General features: G+C 44.3%; 1 protein-coding gene across 1 annotated transcript in view; it reads right to left on the reverse strand.

Moving 5' to 3' along the window:
• ARID5B (AT-rich interaction domain 5B) overlaps positions 1-19768 on the reverse strand; it is a 97377-nt gene that overhangs the window by 26671 nt on the left and 50938 nt on the right. Inside the window, exon 5 of the mRNA XM_088526322.1 lies at positions 4066-4178. Coding sequence (XP_088382448.1) covers positions 4066-4178 — 113 coding nt within the window. The remainder of the gene's footprint in view (positions 1-4065; positions 4179-19768) is intronic.

Consider the following 19768-nt stretch of genomic DNA (forward strand, 5'->3'; position numbering starts at 1 on the left):
CCTGTCGAACTCAAAAGCGCCCAAGCGCAAGGCGAGGAGGCCAAGTAGTGTCACATTCAATGAAGCTTTGATGAGGGCTGCAACGTTGCACCCATTCAGTGCTCAAGGCACGGGCCTCATGGCTGGAACGTCACCACCACGGGGCAGGAGATATGAATGACTGCCACGGCCAAGGATTAATGGGAACTGAAAGGGCCAGGTGCCAGTCCGGACAGGGCCGGTGTAAATCCAGCATAAAGGCATCCGAGTCCCTCAGAGCCATGCCAGATTTGCACTGGGGACCGGCAACTGACCTAACTTCACTCTCAAAACACAAGCCTGAATCTTCCTAGAAGACAAAGATCTGGACAAAGGTACTAAACATGGATTTTTCTTGGCTACACTTTCTTTTCTGGTCTGCTCCCAAAGCCTTAATGATTATGTTACAAAGGGAGCGTCCTGTTTCCAATGAAGGGGCCCAACCTCCTTCGCTCTAGACCTGTACAACTTAATACATCCAAAAGGACACAGGCCATTAATATGCCCTGGCCCAGGCAGCCCTCCCAGGGTCTCTCAACGGTTTATGAACCTACTGATGCGGGTTCAAAAGCACCTGACCATGGCTGATCCCTTCGGCAGCCAGAAGCGCACGGTCTGCCGTCAAGGGCACGTGCCCACTCAACGGAGCCTCCCCGCGTTCGCCTTCTCCTGCCAAGGGGCTCACACGCACCCCAGACCACTACGGAATGTTATTTAGAGCTTCAATCAGATAACATCTAAGGCTCTCAGAATAAATCTTCAGGTCTGAGAGCGTGCCAGGCACCTGTGGCTGCAGGAAAAGGAAACACTGGCAACTTTTAAACTAATTTCCCAGATCTGGCCATACAGATGAAGTGAGGGATTTATTTTAGCATTTGCACTAGGAGACGTAATGAGTAGATTCATTTGGGGACTATTTCCATGTTTAACAAGTTAATCCTTTCAGCTCTTCGAATTGGTCAGACCCGGTGTTTTTAACAAGTCTTAAGGGTGTTTTTAGGCACTCTGAACGGGCACACTCTTGTGGGCACAAAACCAGAAGAGCACACGGGGACAGCGAGGTTCACAGGAGTCTGCAAGGCACCAAAACCCATCCAGACCTGCCAGCACATAAAGTATAAAAGTCTCTACATTCCTGGGAGTGTTTGGCAAGAAGAGAGTTTGAGATGCAGCTTTCCAAGAGAACTCATCCAGCCATCAGGATCAGAGGACCCTGTTTTTTCCAATTTTTGCATTCTCAGCCTAGGAGGAGACCCCTCCTGTCCCCAAGCCCTTTCCCAAAAGGCATAAGATAGATGCAGGAGATGGACCAAGAAGTGATAGACAAGCAAGCCACTTCCCCTGGCAGAATCCACAGGGCCAAGACAGCGCTGTCTGTCTGTCTTGCTGTCATTCTGTTTTTAACAAGCAATCTAGATGCAAATTCTCTCAGAACTACCCATACCAGACCGAATACTTCTCTGCATCAGGTAACAGTGAATGTCTACAAAACGATCTGCTCATGGTTTGAGGTAAGCATGCCCTAGTGAACTAAGTCGTAAGGGCTTACAAAGATTGCTAGTCATTGGCAGCTTAGAGTATGAAATCCAGCAAGTCATTAAAACCACGTGGTTTGTTTGGCTTGACAGGCTTAAAAGCAATCTCCTGAATGCCACTTCTTCCACCACTTCCCTCAGCCCAAGCTGCAGAGCCACCACATCTCCTGTCACCCCCAAAATGGGGCTGCTGTCAGCCCCTGGGTGCTACGTGCTGAGGATGAAAGCAGCACAACTTCTAGTCAAAAGGACTCTAGCTGGGGCAAGAGTATGGCCAGGAGCACTGCCAATGCATTTTGGCATGTGACACAAGTGGATTTGTCCCATTTGCACTAGCAGTTTTCAACTCTGCTTTCCGTGGACCCATCGACAGTATTAGCCAGACATGGAATGAGAACAGAAGACTACAGCGAAGCACAATGCAGAACATAAGATGATGGCTCAACCACAGTACGTGGATCTCCATCCCTGCTTCTGCCCAAAATGCACCTCCCCTTCTCCCCCAGAAAGCTATCGGCAGAGACTCAAACTGCATAACATGCAAAACATCTGCTTTGGTGGGTTTCTGACTCACTGCCTGCCCCCCTTGAAAGGATGGCCACAGTCTGGAGACACAGATTGATGCGAAGAGCCACAGCAAAGTCAGTGGGACTATGAGCGAGGACGCTACATCATGAACACGTCTATTATTTATAATGAAATTAAGCTGGCCAAGATAATTAATGTTATTAATATCTGCACAATGATGAGCACAGTATGACTAGATAAATAGGTGGAATTACTTCTTATCTGAAATATCATCACATTTGACTAGAAGGGTGAACCCAAATATAAACAGAGTGGATAAACAATTTGGTATGAAGTGTTACTGTTGTTTTTAATTATCTCATACCTATATATCAGGTGCTGAAGAGGCACAACTACTCATGCCACAGTCCAGGCTGCTTTGACAACGCAGTCCACACTGCATTTTGCTGGTAATCTTTTAATCCAAGACCTGTCCAGGGGAGGGGGATCTGAGGCAAACTGAGGCATTTTCACTCTGCAGATTTTGCACATTTGTCCCCAGAGCAAAGGCTGGTGCTGGTGGCGCCCGGGCTCGCCACCCCTCCCCACGCTGGGCGCATGCCAGCGCACGGGCTCCCGCGGAGCGCAACGGGGTGCAGAAAGCAGCGAAACACTGACTTGGGACACAGCGCTGTCACAAACTCCAGCCTTCTGTACAGGCACTGAGAGAAGGCACAACTCTACCCCAGCTTCCAGGGAGGAGGAATTTAATCTGCCCTCCTATGAGAAAGGGAGGGCCAGCACTTCCACTTGACCTCTTTAACCTCCTAATCTCCAGGGACATTTGCCGCCCACAACAATACAGCCTAGATGCATCTGCAGACTCACTGTATTTCCTAAGGAGATAGTCACTACAATGCAAATGCTTTGCAGATATGCATCCATCTAATTTATGGAAACAATGGATTCCAGAGAAGCTGACCTAAAAATTCAGTGTAGGCAAACGTGCGTAGCTGGTGCTCAGTAGCAGTGCAGTGACCAAGCGCGCCCACAGATAAGCATCTACAAGTATTGCTCTCTCTAAGTAATTTTCCATCTTTGCATCTTACAGTTTCGAATTAAATCATCTTGAAAGGAGCCATTTGTGCTGAGCTTTTTTTTTCTTTTAAGAGAAAACTAAATTCCTATTTAAAACCACAGAGACAACACAGAGAATAGGATGTAAATTAAACTACAGAAATGTCACTTAAAAATAAATTTAAGGCAAGACTGTACAAATGTCTAGGAAATAAGTCTGAAAACCCAAACCAGTGATCCAGTTTTCAGTCGCAGCAGGGCTAAGCACTGCAGCAAATCCAGCAGACTCCTTAAAAACATGCCCTATTCAACAAACCCTGGAATACACAGCTCACCGCTCAGTATTAAAGAGCCAGCCCAGATTTTTCAACTTTTGTACTTTTGTTCTGAATTTCCTTTTCCTCCCTTTTGGGTTTTTTTTTTTTTTTTTTGGTTTTATTTTAAGTCAGGATCTTAACAGCACGGTAATGGTGTTTGTGTATGCTTCTTAGAAACCATTATTTGAAGGCAGCTCTTGTTTCATACTCTGTTTATCTTCAAACTTATATTTAGCAGTACATTGTAACAGGGTGAGCTGCTCACTGGTTTATTTTTAATTTGAAGATACAGCCACAAACTATGTTTGTGTGTCACAGAATGTGAAAGTTAACACTGGATGCCAAGAAAGCTTAAGCACTACCAGTTACCAACAAGCTGACAGCATTAAGTTGTGAGGTGATTATAGTTGCTGTTAACTTTGAACACAGATGTGATTTAAAGTGAAGAATAGAACTATTGAAAAAAAAAAAAAAACAAACCAAACCCCTGCATTTCTCTCACCAAGCAAATAAGCTACTTTCTAAATTTGAAACAGTGTGCTGGGAAACAAAGGCAGAGCTGTAGCTAAAAAAGGAGAACGCACTGAAAGGAATATTATTAAGTGATTTACCTTGGCAACAGCTTTGCTTTCGGAATTATTGTTGGAATCCTTAATGCCGTTTAATGAGTCTCTCCTCTGTGGGCATGGCTTCTTTTTGCGTGGTCTCCCTTTAAGATTTGGCGCTGAAAATTAATGGAGAACAATTTGAGCACACTGTCTTATACACGGCTTCTTAACAGCTGAAAGCATAATAAATAATTCCCCTACAATCAGTCACAGAAACGTACACATCTGTCTATAGTAAATGCTCATTATGAGGTTCCCATCCTCCATGAGTTACATCTTGACACACTATATGTTTCTATATCATATTCCCCAAGGCTAATCTATTCTACTTTCACATATCTAATTAATATAAAGTCAAACATTGGTCTCCAAAGGACACAGAGAGAAAGCACAAATATTTCTCAATGGTACAAAAAGAACAAAATTGAATATTAATAGGGTACTTTGCATTAATCAGCCTAGTGCATTTATTATAATTATTTTTAATCTTCAATAAGAGTGTTAACTAGCATTTTCAACTTTGGGAAACATCTGTTTTTGGAAATGTTCTGAAATACTGAGGCTCATTTCAGTTCCAAGAAACGTTTATATATCCTGTCACTCTTGTCAAAGTTCTTCTAAAAAAAATTTAAAAAAAAAAAGAAAGAAAGAAAAAAAGAAAGCAAACCCAAGTCCTGAAATGGATCAAAAACCTTAGCAAGGAGATCTAGGAGGAGACCAGTGCTAAAATAAGTGATTGATTGTTTTTTACCTATCATACGTATAAATTCACATGAACCACTTTCATTTTTGCCCAGTTCTCAGGATCTTTGGATAAAAGAGCTCTGAAATAGCACATTGACTAAGCCTTAACCATGCAGAGCCATGTTTAGACCGGGATATGGATCATAACAACAACGACAACAAAAATTAGATTTGTCTTTCAATAATGATGTTACAATACAAATTACGATCGCATATTGAAATACTAGATAAAGCAGCTGCTGGTTCATCATTATGTGTCCTGCCTGTTTTCAGATTTAAAAATCAGTCTCCAACTACTACAGCAACGTTTAAAATGATAAACAATCATTAACTAATGACTGTACTGAAGAAGATAATTTGCTATAAACCTTTAATTTCTAGGTAACCATTGTTTTCATTACTTAAAGAGATGATTGGAACAATGTCAGAAATCTAAACACCACAAACCTCTTGAGTGCCTCGTAATTGTTTCTAATCTCACATTTGTCACACAGTAAGCCAGTGGTTTCAGGACATTTTACATTTTAATTAGTTTGCCAACACAATAAAGGGTGCTAATTTGATTTTATAGTTTTAATAACAGTGTCATATTTGGTCCGCTTAAAGAAAAATAAAAGCCATGGGTTTAAGACCAAAAGTCCAAAGGACACATCCTTTTTCTTCCCCCAGTACTGAAACGCAGTAAAAATATATGCACGCGTGTCTGCGTGTGTGCAAGTCCATGTTTGGGTAGGAACAAAAACATATGTTTAACTCCCTGTGGAAATCTCTCCATATATCTCCCGTGAAGCACATTCTGCTGCCTGAAAAGTACTGCAGGAAGAAGGTCGGCAGTTGCCGTCGGAGGCTAACATGCAAAAAAAGCAAACAAAGAGATAAAGAAATTGTTACCCATTCCAGCCGCCCAACATCTGCCTGATTTATACCTGCCCCGGGGAGCGCGGCGGCGCGCGCCTGCCCAGCGCCGCGGCCGGGGAGCGCGGCGAGCGCCGCCGCTCGGGGCCCAGGCCCCCCCGCCGCCGCGGCCGCCCGCGCGCTCCCGGGTGCTCGGCTACCCCGTCCCTCTGTCCCCCCTCTGCCTGCCAGCTCGGCACCCCAGCACCCTACTGCCCCACGGCCTGCCCATGCCGGCGCCCCACACCCGCCTGCCCCACTGCCCTCCCGCCCCGATGCCCGGCCACCCTCTGGTCGCCCCATCACGCTGCTGCCATGCAGGAGCCTGGAAAACACCAGCGCTTCCTCAGTTTCCCAGAGGCCAGGCCGGGCTCGCACGCGCTGTCCGACACGGCCCCAGCAGGGAGCCAGCACACTTCGGAGGGAAGCGCTTTTTTTCTTTTTTTTTAAATAAAGAAACTAGTTCAAGGCTCCATGTTTTCCAAACATACTTGTTAGCCCGCATTTTGGCACTGCACTTTGCATCACATTATAAAGCACTTCTAATGTTTTGCTTAAAAGCTTGAAGAGCAAAATAGGCATTTGTTACCGAATTCCAGGTATATTGAACTTGCATATAAACACTGTTTGCATTGGAGCAGAGCTGGCAGAGCTGGCACCAACCCCGTGCAAGGCAGGTTTGCTGCACTCTCCCAGTTGCTAAGGAGTTGTGGTAGAAAACGTCTGTTCCCCAAACGCTCAAGGACTGGCTCGTACATGGCACACTGGTATTTTAAATCACTTTAAGCCATTTCAATCAGACACACTATTAACAAAAAAAAGCAGCTATATGAATTAATACCAAAAGAGAAGGCCCTTGCCTCTAATAGCTGCTCCATAAAAGAAAAGAGTTGAAATAGTTCCATTCACACTTGAAACAAATCCATTAACATTTGCTCCCCAAACCATTATAAATAAATGCATTATCCTAAGATTATTTATATTTCAGCTATATTCCATTTTATTCTCTTGGGCTAGGGCACATGACTAGGAGTGAACGAATAATTTATAACAAGGCACATACTTATTTTAATTTTGCCTTATTTTTTTGTTTCACTTATGGCATATTCATGAGCACACTGCAGATTTCTTGAATTTGTTATTGATAATTACTGCAATTTTACAAACTTGTGACTTAATCCAAATCGGTCGCCCTGCTAACGTTGCCTAATGAGATGTACTGGATAGTTTGGCACATGTCCCATGTCTTCTCCTGATCTCTGGCTGAAGAAGAACTTGAGGCATGGATGCTTGCGAACATTTGAAACAATTCAATTCTCCCAATCCTTGTGCATGTGGCTTTCTGCAAGCATTTGTGTCAGTGAGAACTGATAACTTGCACATTCCCAGAAGGTGAGAACATAAGCAAAGCAAATTAAAGTAAAAAAAAAAAAAGAATAAATAAGTATAGAAAAATGTTTGCATTTATTTGCCACCTCCGTAGTCAATACGCCTGAAATAGGCATATGAGAAATATGACATACTACCAGTTTAAATAAAATACTTTTTTCTCTGTGCATTTGACAGCATGGTTGCTTTGAGCAATTTGAGTTCGTTCATTCTTTCTTTCTCTCTCCTTCTTTCTCTTTCCTTTCTCCCTTCCTTCCTTCTTTTCTCTCTCTCTCCTTCCCCATATACTGAAGGAAGAGGTGTGAATGGAGCTAGGGCTCCGCTGGAGCCTTGGGCGCACAGGAGAGCAGAGGGGCTCCTGCTGGAGCCGGGGAGCATCTGAAGGGCTGGGGGGAGCGAGGGAGACTCTGCATGGGACCAACAGTTCCCGCCTTTACAGGACAGGGCTGTGGGAGCAAGAGACGGCATTCAACGGCTTACATCCAAACACGCGCCCGATGCTTTCCTCGGTCTGGGACCCTCCTCTTGAGCCCATAGCTCACTGCAAGTTTCCTGCTTGCCACAATAGGCACGTTCGCTTACGACGGTGGCGATGCCCAAGACGTCACTGTTCCTGCCGGCTCCGTGGCTGAGAGCAACGCGGAGCAGAGCGTGGCCAGCCCGCAGCAGAGAAGCGCCTTCCCCTGGCGAGCCCCGGCGGGCGCCTCAGGTGTGACCCCGTGAAGAACACCCGCTGCCAGCGCGCTCGGGACGAGCTACCACAGCCCGTCCGCAGGGCGACAGCGCTCACCACGGCGAGGCCGGCCTGCCCCCTCAGCGTGCTGACCCCGCACACCAGCAGGAGTTTGGAGGGGCTACATCAGTGTCCAGTGGTGCCAGCCCCTACCAGCGTGTTACTCTACTGTCTTGTGGAGCAGGCAGGTCTCATTTACCCAAAGCTGTCCTGCACAAAAACACTGCCGGCTTGCAAAGCTGCTTACTTCTACAGAAGACACCAAGGCTACTAACTTGGGGGTTTACAAGGAATTGGACAAGAATCCAACATGAATGAAGATCGCAGGCAAACGCAAGCATTTGTAACCGTAAAGAACAAGAGGCATCATCATTACCTAGTGCACATGGCGGGCCTTTGTTTTCAGCTACCTCTTGCTGCTCCAGGTCTGGGGCTCCTGATTGAGGGAGAGCGTGTGAAATGGATATGCCATCAACAGCAAGAGCGACACAAGCCATGATGACAACCATATCGGAACAACTCCTCCCATTCTCGAGCATGTCTTATTGCCAGTTCAGCTGTGAATTCTCAGGGCAAAAGCAGTTATTTATACAGATCTACCCAGACACTCAAATGTTTTTTTCCCCCTGATGCTTGAAGCAGCTCCCGCCCCAGCAGCCCTCGCGCTGCCCGGAAGCGTCGCCTTCGCCCGCCGGTGAGCAGAGGGCGCAGTCTGCTCTTCCCCAGCCGGGAGGGCAGGGACAGGGGAGCTTCACAAGTAGCCTTCACCTTCATGCAAACGCTCACACGCACACCTGCCTTTAGAATAAGTATTTAGCCCATGAAGTGATTTAACTGTTCTCACTAATGTGAAAGTGAGATTAAATCACTTGGTTCTTCTTCGATGGAAACTGTATCTCACCTCCACCTCCCCAGACTGTGGTTAGGGTCTGTGGTGCTAAAACACCAACAATGTCCCATGTGTTTTTATCATAAACTGACAATCCCAACAGGTTAAATGCAAAAACTGTGTTGTGTGTGGCACAGAGGGTTATCTGCCAACGTGGATTGAAAAATCGTCACTGACTTAAATTTACCCCAGAAAGAAGCTGATCCAGCAGTCTAGATGTTCGAAGCCTGTTTAAGTGACCTGTCTAGTGACCACCATGATCAAACAACAGGAATCCACAGGCACCTGCTGCAGTGAATTAATGAATGGATGTTGGAGACAAGCCACACTCAGCAGCAGGCTCTGACCCAAAAAGGGGAAGAGAACAGAGGAAAAAAAAAGCAATAATGCTGTTTAGACAAACTAGATCTTTCCAACAAGCTGGAGAACACCTCCATACTGCAGAACCCACAGAACAGCATCACTGCTCAAAACCATCATCCTCTTGGCCTCCAGCCTATATCCGCACTGGGGTATTGCAAGTGATCAGGAAGGGACAGAAGGTGAGGACATGGAGAGACCTCCATTGCCACCTAGTCAGAAACCTGCAGGGCTGTGGCCACTGTTCTCCTTCCATTACCGCCTTCAGGTGAGGTTTCTGGTTTAATCAAGTTAGTATTACATTAGAATTACCTCTTTTTTTGGAGAGTGATTATTATCAGAAGCCCAGTGAGTTCAATCTTCCCCATAACACTGTTCTCTAGATGCACATGTTTTGACTGATGTCAAAGATATGTTGTTATAGGGAGGGTGTTAAAAAAAACAGTGGCCTTTACATAGTTGAGGTCAAGCTATGTTGGCACTTTGTCAACCTCAGTGGTGCAGCCAAGAACTTTTAATGAGCAAGGAATGCATTACCTCATTTGTCATACCTGGATCACTTACTCATGCTGAGTCCAAAATAACCTTGGACCTTATTGGCTGCTCAACAAACTATGGAAGTAAACAGTCCTGTACTCATGCCTGAAACATGCACCTTTTTCTTGCTCAGTACGCACTACTTACTCTAGAGAACATCTAACCAATTGTAACGCCTGTGATCAAAGTTCCTGTCCTTTTCAAGCCTCTCTAATCTCCATAACTATTTCCTGATACGACTTCTGACCTTGGTTTGCAAGTCCTACAGTTTCTCAGAAAAAATCTTGAAAATTAGGAGAAAAAAGGAAAAGGAAAAGAAAGCCATCACTGTATTTTGCTGTCAGAGGAATGTGCTGGGATAGCTGTTCAGCATTGCTAATGCGCTTACAGCCCAGGCTGCCAACCAAACCTGGGCTGCCTGTTCTTTTTATGACCATGCTACCATCCTGTGGAAGGATGGAAAGAAGGGAAGAACCAATGATATTTCTGCCAACCACAAGACTACGACTATGCAAAAACCAGAAATGAGCTTGTCAAGTTGTCTAGGACCATCACCAAAGAAGGGACAGAGGAAGATTTGGGCCCACATCCAGGGTGGGCCTACAAAACTGAGCAAGCGCTGAACATGCAAGGTGAAGAGTGCAGCCACACGGGAGGTAATTATAAAGCTGAGATTAAGTGGAGCACTTGAGGGTGTGAGGAGAAGGTGGTGAACAGGGCTGTATTAGAGTGTTGGGCTCAGAAGAGAAGTGTGCCTGTGGGAGACAAGCCACAGTTCACCTGACCTGATGAACATATGAACACTGTCCATCATGTAGGACACAACTATCTCCTTGCAGAATCCCTTTGCACTGGACTAGTCCTCCACCTTCATGCATCTTCCTTTTTTTTTTTTTAAAAAATACCAGAATGCTTGGCACTAGCTGCAAAGCCACCAGAGGGCACAGAGCAGGTAAAGCACTGCTTCCTCCTAGGTGGCATGTGATCATGGGGCTCTTTATGATTCGGGTGCTAAATGCAGGCTGCAGGTGCCTGGGCATCAATGTAGGCATGGAAAGAGTGGTCCCAGGTTTCCAGAAAACCTGCAAACCAACCATGCTGGCTGGAACGTGGCAAATAGTTGGTGTCTGGTGATGTCCCTAGAGCAGTCTGGCAAATGCTAGTTCTTGGCCAGAGAACATGCTTACATGTTGCACCTTTTAAAATGTAATGAATAGAAAGTTAACGGTTTTAATGGCTTTAACACTTACCCCCCTAGGGGGCTTCTGGCATTCTGCAGTATCCCAAAGTCAGGAAAAGCATATGGCTGCTTTTAAGCACACTCGCAAAACTGTGTGAAGCTTAGTAAATTGCACATACTTTTCTGGAGCATCAGCTGCTGCCTTGATGGCCTCTACTCCATCGCCTTGCTTTCTCTCCTTCACCTTGCTGCCTTTTCTGCACTGAGTTCAGAGTCTTATGTTTAACTTATTCTCTCCCCATCCCTAGAAGTTTATTGAAAAGCTTCTCCCTCCCGGAGACCGCACCCGAGTTGGACACGCAGGGCCAGGACACACCGAGCGGCATCGGTGAGGAGACAAGTAGCAACCAACCTAATACTGCATCAAAGAGACAGCAGCTAAAGCACCAAGTAAATAAAGCTAAGGATTATTTCTCAAGGATCAGACCAGAATAAAAAAAAAATCAGACCTTTATTTAGGAAACAACATTATCGATTGAATTTGGGGAAAACCTGACTATGACCTTAGCAGTCAGCAATGAACACCTACCAAGAGAGCTACACTCCAGCTGATCTCTTTTGAAGTCACACCCCCACATCTTTTTCCTACCGAGCTGCACAGAAATCAATTTGAGTATTAAACATATTTTTACTTAAGCTTTCTAAATCCCAAAATGTGTTTATTCCTTTCCATAGCTTACATGCTTTGTGGTTTTATAACCAAACACGTCAATTTGAAATGGAAACTCCAGGAAACGGCAAACAACCTTGCTAGGGACACAGAGGATCCTCATTGCTTTCTAACTTGCTACCTCAAAGAGAGGACTTGTGTAACTACTTCTGAGAGTCTTGTTTTGGAAATGAGATATCCCATGCTCCATGTGGGGAAAATCAATTTGCTACCTCTCTAAAGAAAACATTCCTCCTTCGGAAGGGACTGAAACAGCCCCTTCCTTGTGCGGATTAATGTGGAGACACATGACTTGCTGCAGACTGGAGTTTGACCCCCCTCCTGCCCAGACAAACTCTGAAGAAAGTAAAAAGGTGGTATTTTGCCTGGATTCCTGCTCTGATTATTACTGTTTTAATATAAAAGATAGATAAATGCACTGCAGATACTAGGTTGAGTAATCGTGCCAAGAGGTGAATGTTTTTAGTTTCTTTTGAAGGTAGTGACCAGATTCAGGACCATGCTTGTGGTCTCGTTTTCTTCATTTGGAAGCTAAGACTTCTGTATGGGCTTCGTTTTGCTTTTCTGACAAAATTAAGTTCTGAAATTGAAATTTTTTTTTTTTTCTGGCAAAAATCCATTCATATAATACATGTCATAAAGCACAGAAAATTGAAAAGGGAGGCTAACAACTCCAGAGAAAAATGTATTTGTCTATGCATGACAAATACATGAAATTCAAGCAGTTTTCAGAGCAGATTAAAATAATAAATAAATAAATAAATAAAGCCCCACAGCATCCCAGTGTAGGCCTACTACTGACTAGATGACAGAATTGTTATTAATGATTCCAAAAGAGGCAGAGGTGTTTGGTAAATATTTGCTCCATATTTGCAAAGAAGCCAGATGATACTCTCGTACAGGAATATAATTAAAGCCAGCCAATTGACTTGGCTTTGCAGAAAACAGTTCCTAAAACAACACAAAAGAAAACAAACAAAACATCACATTTTGTACGTGGAAACAACAAGCTTGATTAGGAAAACAACTGTATCCATGTCACTTACTGAGATTTTGGTTAAGACATTTCACTTAATACTAGGTAACATTTTTCCCCTGGGCTATTCACACCTTGGTCTCCGACCATGCTAAGAGCTGACCACTACCACGACATCACGATTCTCCATGTGCCTAACGAGGATTTCAGTCTCAAACAACAAAACTGCCCTACATCAGTACAAAGTGCCACATGTTTGGATGGCACCACCAGATCAGAAGCGGGTCCATCAAGTTTCACTTTCCCTTGGAAAGCCATGGCCCCTCTGCAGCCTCTGAGCCCTGCTCCCCCATGCCACGTCCCAGCCAGTTGCATCCTGTGGAGTATGGTTTCCATGCAAGGGTCATGGCAAGGCCCAGGGAAGGGCAAATCTGACTCCTGGATTTAAAAAAGAGGGAAAAAAGAAAGCAAAGGGAGCAAAGAATTAGTGGGCCCAAATTGATTACGCAGCAGCCAAGACAAAAGCGGTGCAAAGCCAGCAGCGAGGAGGGGGGACACACAACCGGGCCGTGCAACCAGCCCATCTCCCCCAGCTCAGCAGAACACACACGGTACCAAGAGCAACAAGCTTCCCATTAGCAAGCTTCAGAAAATAAAAGGCAAATAAGAACGCGTAGCAAATCTTAAGGCGGTGCTCCTAGCAATATTTCTTTTCTCTCCAGCAAAAGCTCGCGTTTGTTAAACTGCTGTCTAGCAGAGTCAGCAGTACCCAATGGAGACGTGACCTACATACCTCAGAAATACAATAGATATGTAACCAGTCATATCCATGTAGGTAGACAGATTAGACAGTCTAATAGACTGATAAAAGATGGACACTATGTATGAATCTAAACAGACAGAAATTCATACGAGAAGCATAAAATGGAAGGTTTCCTGAAACATTGCTTTTGGGAGTGACAACAGCAGGTAGGAAGCTATGATCGCCCCATTGCGCACAACATGGAATGACAAATATGTTATTTAAACCCCCTGCATTTCCATCTTGCAGCAGATTATTTAAGAACACAAAATCACTTCTTTTAAAGGATAAGAATCCTATAATTTTTTTTTTCATTACAGTCTATCACTGCACTGCAAAGGAACCGTAATTTGTTAGACATACTCAACTGCATGAAGATATTAGCCAAGCAACATGCAGACACTACAGAGCAAGCTCTTGCCTTGATATCTACCTTTAACTTCCACCACGCTGAAGGCTGCTGAGGAGAACCGGGGGGGAAACGGGAACAGCAGCAGCATCCTAAATCCTGCTCCTCTGGGCCATCACCAGCCTCAGTGCATGTATTTTTTTGGCAAGGGCCTTTGAAAAGCTCCCGTGTGTGTGGGCACCCTGTTGTGATGCACAGAGCAGGGGCAAAAAATAAAGATGACCTTGGACAGAAACTCTGAGCTGCACCCCATGACCCTGGGGATCTGCATCCACCCGCAACGGTGCAGTCTTGGGTGTGAATACGATGCTGGTTTGCACTGCTGGACCAGAGGAAAAAAAATGGTGTTTTTTCACCCCTCACTGCTTTGCCAGGCCGCATGTTCATGGAAGGAGAGCCCATGTATCTGCTGTGATCTGTAAGATGGTGTTTTTAAAGTCCTGATGGCAATCTCGCTTACCCAGGTTTAAATGAGTGCAAACCCAAAGAGCTAAGTGTAATCACCCCGAAGGTAAACACAACAAGAATCCAGTCCTTCTTGGCATTGCAGTCGCAGGAAATCTTCAGCACTCCAAAAAAGCCAAATAAAACTGAGCGACAGTCATTAATTTATCAGAGCAGGGCAGGGTTTAAACTAAATATGAAGCCCGTTGTGCAATAGTCTTTTGTAGTCAATGCTGGTTCTTAGGAAATTATCTGCGTGAATTAAGTGGAGAGACTATTAAACAATTTACACACTTCCTTGTGTTTCAGATGTCTAATTATAGCCGTGTTTGTCTCTCTCCACAGCGCTGTTTTATACCACATGGTATGCATATTTCAGCATCTAGCATTATTAACTCATGACCGACTGTCAGTTGATCATTATCTAACACATGGGGTCTACAAAAAAGCCTTATTTGGGCAAAAGCGGCCTTCTGAACTGCTCCGTCTATATTTTCCCGCAGAAGAACTTTATTTGGATTATTATTTGCTGTCAATGGAAACTCGGAGGTTACATATGTGAAATCTGCAGACAGGAAAATAAATCCTTACCAAGTTTAAACACTTAGTTGATATTAAAACCATCTCCAGCTTTGTTGGTTTAAAGAAACTCTCAGTTGCCCTCTAGTGTTGCTCATCTGCCATGCAAGGCAGGAGGAGGGAAGGGTGTTAGCAAACACAGCCGTGAACCTTATCCAGAGTGAAGGTCGCAAAATTTAACCTAATTTAGTATGACGTGATTTACTATACATGTAATATTTCTCGTAAAAGAATGAGGGGGCAAAAGCTTTTAGCTTTTGGTAGTTTCGCTGCTTTTGTGCGTTGGAAACAACGCTTGCGTAACGTTTGTTGCTTTAATTGCGGTGTGTGACACGCTGATTTTATGAGCTCGAATCTCTGCAATCATTCTGCTTACTGCACTCTATAAAGTTCATTCATAACTAAAAATAGCCTAATGTACAAACTGATTTAGCATTATACTGAAGCTAAGGAACATAGGGAGTCTGCAAGAATTCCCTAATATGGAAGAGAAGCTGAGTTTTCAAAAGAAGCAGTTTATTTGTTCCTGAAAATGGACAACATATGTAAAAGATTTAATATACAGAACCAGGTGTATATATAGCATAGATCTTCATATGTGCCCATTTTCGTTCTATATAAAGACTTTATACAGCCTGAAACTATAAATTTAATAATAGATTACTAAATTAAGTCTGCACAATCACTTCATAAAAAATATCATTTCAATTTAAAATACAGCTGTAGGGGTTTGGACAATTTCCTGCATAATAGAGGCCCATCCCTGAAATGTAAATAACACCGGTATTAAAACAAGTCAATCAGGCACATCAGGAAAAAAAAAAAGTACGTGAAAACATAAATGCATTTTCCAGCCTATCCTAAGTAAGGATGCCAAACCTTTATTTTATCTGAATGCTGCTTTGATAAATCACTATTGCTTTAGGAGCTTTTTTTTTTTTTTTTCCTCCTAACGTCCTGCTTTCCCTAACAGAAATCCAGAGCTGATTAAGTCTTAGCGTTTTGACTGTTAACAACCCAACAGGGTTTTGCAACAAGAATTATTCACTTCTTTCCTGTGTACCGTCAGCATTCCTAAAATAATGTTACTATAAAATTAAACAGTGTACTCTTCAGAAACACATGACGTTGCCTCTTCTGTTTTTTTCAACTGCAGTTGTGCAATTGCAAAAGTCTCTTCTTTCTCAATGCCTTTCCCTAAATGAATACCTTTGACAGTTACAAGATTAAAAAAACTAGCTATTTTTTTTTTGAGACTCATAGGCCACCCGTAATATTATTGACTGATTACACAGTAAAAATGGCAAACATTGCTCTATTTGGTGTATACCCTGAGTTAATTATAAGACTTTCTCTTTTTAATTTGACAAGACTGAAATATCACCAGAAGGACATATGGCAATTTGAAAAAAAAAATACAACTAGGGAAAAGGCGAAATGAACATTTAAGAAGACAAATGACTGCATTTGCATAACCAGGTATGGCTGAAGGCCGCTCCTTCCCCTGCGGCTGCGCGGCGCTTCCTGCGCGCTGAGGCCCCGGCTGCAGAGCTCGCGCCCCTCGCGGGGACCCTGCGGGCTGGCGGGAGCCCTGTGGCCCCGGGGCAGCCTCTGAGACGCACCTGGCGGCACCTGGGAGGGCCTTCCCCTTGCGCGGGGTCCTCCCTTCCGACAAGGCCCCGCTCCACAGCTCGGAGCCCAGCTTTGCCCAGCGGCCTCCCCGCAGACACGGCCGGAGCAGGCTCTGCTTAGGCAGCCTGAAAAAGTGACACGAACGGACAGAGCTTCTGTGTATCCGGGTTTAAACAGATATAAAAATAAGTTCTTGATAAATCAGCACCTCTCCTGGATTTCCATGCGCGCTCCTAAGGAGATCTGGACTTCTGCTGCGGTGAATATGCAGATTCATTGACCCAAGAGATAAATATTGACTGAGGAAAGCAAAGGTCAAACCAGTCAATATTTACTCAAGAAACTCTACATCTTGATGTACTGTAACACACACTCCAAATGTCTTCATCAGATATCTCTGGAGATCTCTTGGTTATGAGCAAGGCTTTCAAAAGTACCATCTTTTCTCCTCAAAACCCCCCTTCCCATAGCACCCAGCTTCTGCGCCGGCGCAGCAACGCTCCCTTCCCTCTCTCTCTCAATTATCCATAAAAAAGGCTGAAATTTACTTCCAGCTCCAGTTTCACCTCAGGAATGACTTTGGGACAATGTCAATCGAGACCTTTGTTTAGAGTCACTAACAGTCCTGCAGCAAGTCTATTAGTCCTGTTACTTATCCAGGGTTTCAAGCTCATGGCCTCCATTCAAGGCCTCCTCAGCCACGCCGCTTTCGCCTGAAGCCACAGTGTAGCTGACTCCTCTTTCCACAGCGCAGGGTTGTTTAAAACAAAAATTCCAAGGAATTTACAAAGACTTAAGTTTTTCCAAAGATGCCCGAGGAAGGCAGACACCCAAATCCTCTGGCATTTCAACGCGGTTACTCACTCGCTTCCCTCAGGCACCTTCAAACGGCCGCTCCGAGCACCCACGGAGGTAGCTGGAGGTAGCGGCTCAGCCCGCTCCTCCACCACCACCCGAGTTCAGACCCTCGAATGTGGCAGGTGAGCTCCCACCTCTAACCTCTGCGCTGCCAAACGGCCAAACACGGCCGAGTTTCGCGGAGGTCGAAGGCAGCAGAAGGCCTCCCCCGCCAGCGGCCTTGTGCTGCTGCTGGGAGCCAGACCTTGCCCAGAGCTGGGCAGGACTCCCCACACCGAAGGGGCGAACAGCCCCAAAGACCCACGTGCCACGGGCAGCTTTTCCCACCGTGCTGGGACAGGTTCATTGCTTCCTTTAAAACACTATCAAACCTGCCTAAAAAATCCCCCAGCTTCTGGCCTCTTACGCAATCCCTAATGTGGAACTTAAGTTTAAATTCAGAGACCAATTAAAAAAAAAATCAATGAAATGCTTTTATGAAACAGGAGATTGATCTGCAGCTTAAAACTTCCAGTAATGTAATATTTTAGAACTTTAATAAATAATGCTTTTATCTTGATTGCAAAATAATACCCTGCCATGACAACACGGAGCAGAGGTAGGAAACTGTTCGACAAGAATTAAAATGTCACACTTTGCACAGAGCGCAGCATTACAATTATTGGTGAAACACATTTTTTCAAACTTGTTAACACAAAATTAACAATTACATACATCACTTAATTCTATAAGTGCATATCCCTTGAAGTGCCCATTAGCTAACCATGCCTAGTTCAGTTTTAATATACATGCAGGCTTTGTAGCACAGAGGGGATGTAACTATGCGAGCGCTGGCACAGTAAACCCTGAAATGGCAAGTGCTATTAAATTGAGATGCAATCACGTTGAAAGGGAAACATTAACAAACAGCAGACAATTGAGAAGAAAATACAGGGCGCTTGTGTTCTCATACATGTGCTTCAAAACCTTATATAACTATTCATTGTCTATTGCATCTGGCCATGGGCCCAGTTTGTTCTATGCTATACTATACTAATTTTATAATAATAAACTGTTACACAAGCTTTATGCAGTCATGCATATGAAGAGGTTGTGGAAGACATTACACTTGATTATCTTTCATGCAAAGACACCATCTTGAAATTAAACACAGCCTGGCAGAAATATGGATGAGTTTAAAAAAGAAAACCAATGCAAGTAAATCATTAAAAAATAAAAGAAGAGGAAAAAAAATCCTTTCAGAAAAGATAGGTTAGACTTGAGAAGCTTTTCCTCCTCTGAATCTCACCTTCGCATTACACGTGACAAATGAATACGACTAATCCCATAATACAATGCAAGAATCTGCATGTTCCTGGACTAGATTCATTTGAAGACAATTGCTGATTTTGGAAAAAATATGTTTTTTTTTAATACACTTCTTTTTGGTAAAAGCAAGGTAAAGCAGTTTACAAAGCCAAAAGGAATGCGTGAAATAGCTGGAGTTTAAAAACCCTTTCTGCTGTTGTTGCTTTAGCATGAACCAACACGAACCACTAAGATGCTTCAGTTAACATTCATCTGTAGCAGAAAACATTTCCTAGGATAGGAGTCGGAAAAGTTGGGGATGAGAGAGACGGGGCACAGAGGAATCTACACAGCACGAAGCAGATGCAATCCAGAGAAGTCATTTCATATTCCACATTTGTCTATGGAATTGTCTGAGAATTTTCTGCTGGACATTATTTCCGAGTTTATCACAGTGGTGCAGAACTGGCTATATTTAGTCACTGACCAGTGCCAGAAAACACTACCAGACTATAGGATCATGGCATATTTTAAGTCTGATATCTCATCAACCATTAAGGCCAGAAATAAATGCTTTTAACTATCAGAAAGAGTGAAACACTCAGATCTCCAAGATAGATGAGTGATTTTTCTCAGCTCTGCTAAGTCACAAGGTATCAACCTCAAAAGTGACATTATTCTGATTGCCATTGTGCATCTTCTGCTTCCCCATCACCCCCTACATATTTTGATTTCAACGTTTGAACATCTAATCTAAAAAAAATCCACTAAAGTTAGTGAACCAGCATTTTATGTGGGGCCCCCGAGGCACTTCCACACACAAATAGCAGCAGCACACACCAAAAGCGGAGCACCGGCAGTCAAGTGGCACGGGAGTCAACGGGCGCAGAAGCAAATCCCCAAAAGCTTCAGCACCAGCTTCCCATCTAAATTACATCAGTGTAAATCCCAAATAATTGATTCTGGTGGATTTACATGAGTGGAACAGAGATGGCAATCTTGCTCTTAACCTTTACTTTTGAAGTGGAGATGGCCAAAACTATGATTTTCTATCCAGCGGGAGAAAGACAGAGTTCCACCATTTGCTTCTGGTCTAATCGGGACGGGCCACCCCAAAAGTTCCGAACACCACCAACGGGCACCGACGGGAGGCACAGCCCCGCGGCAGCACCACCAAACGGAGCCCAGGCAGGCGCCGGGGCCGCCGCAGCGCCTGCCGCTGCTGCCGAGCCGCCCAGCGCGCAGGGATGCTCGTGCTGCCAC

This window comes from Tinamus guttatus, unplaced genomic scaffold, assembly GCF_059628265.1.
Source record: "Tinamus guttatus ecotype Peru unplaced genomic scaffold, ASM5962826v1 Tinamus_guttatus_pri_ptg000246l, whole genome shotgun sequence".
Classification (NCBI taxonomy): Eukaryota; Metazoa; Chordata; class Aves; order Tinamiformes; family Tinamidae; genus Tinamus; species Tinamus guttatus.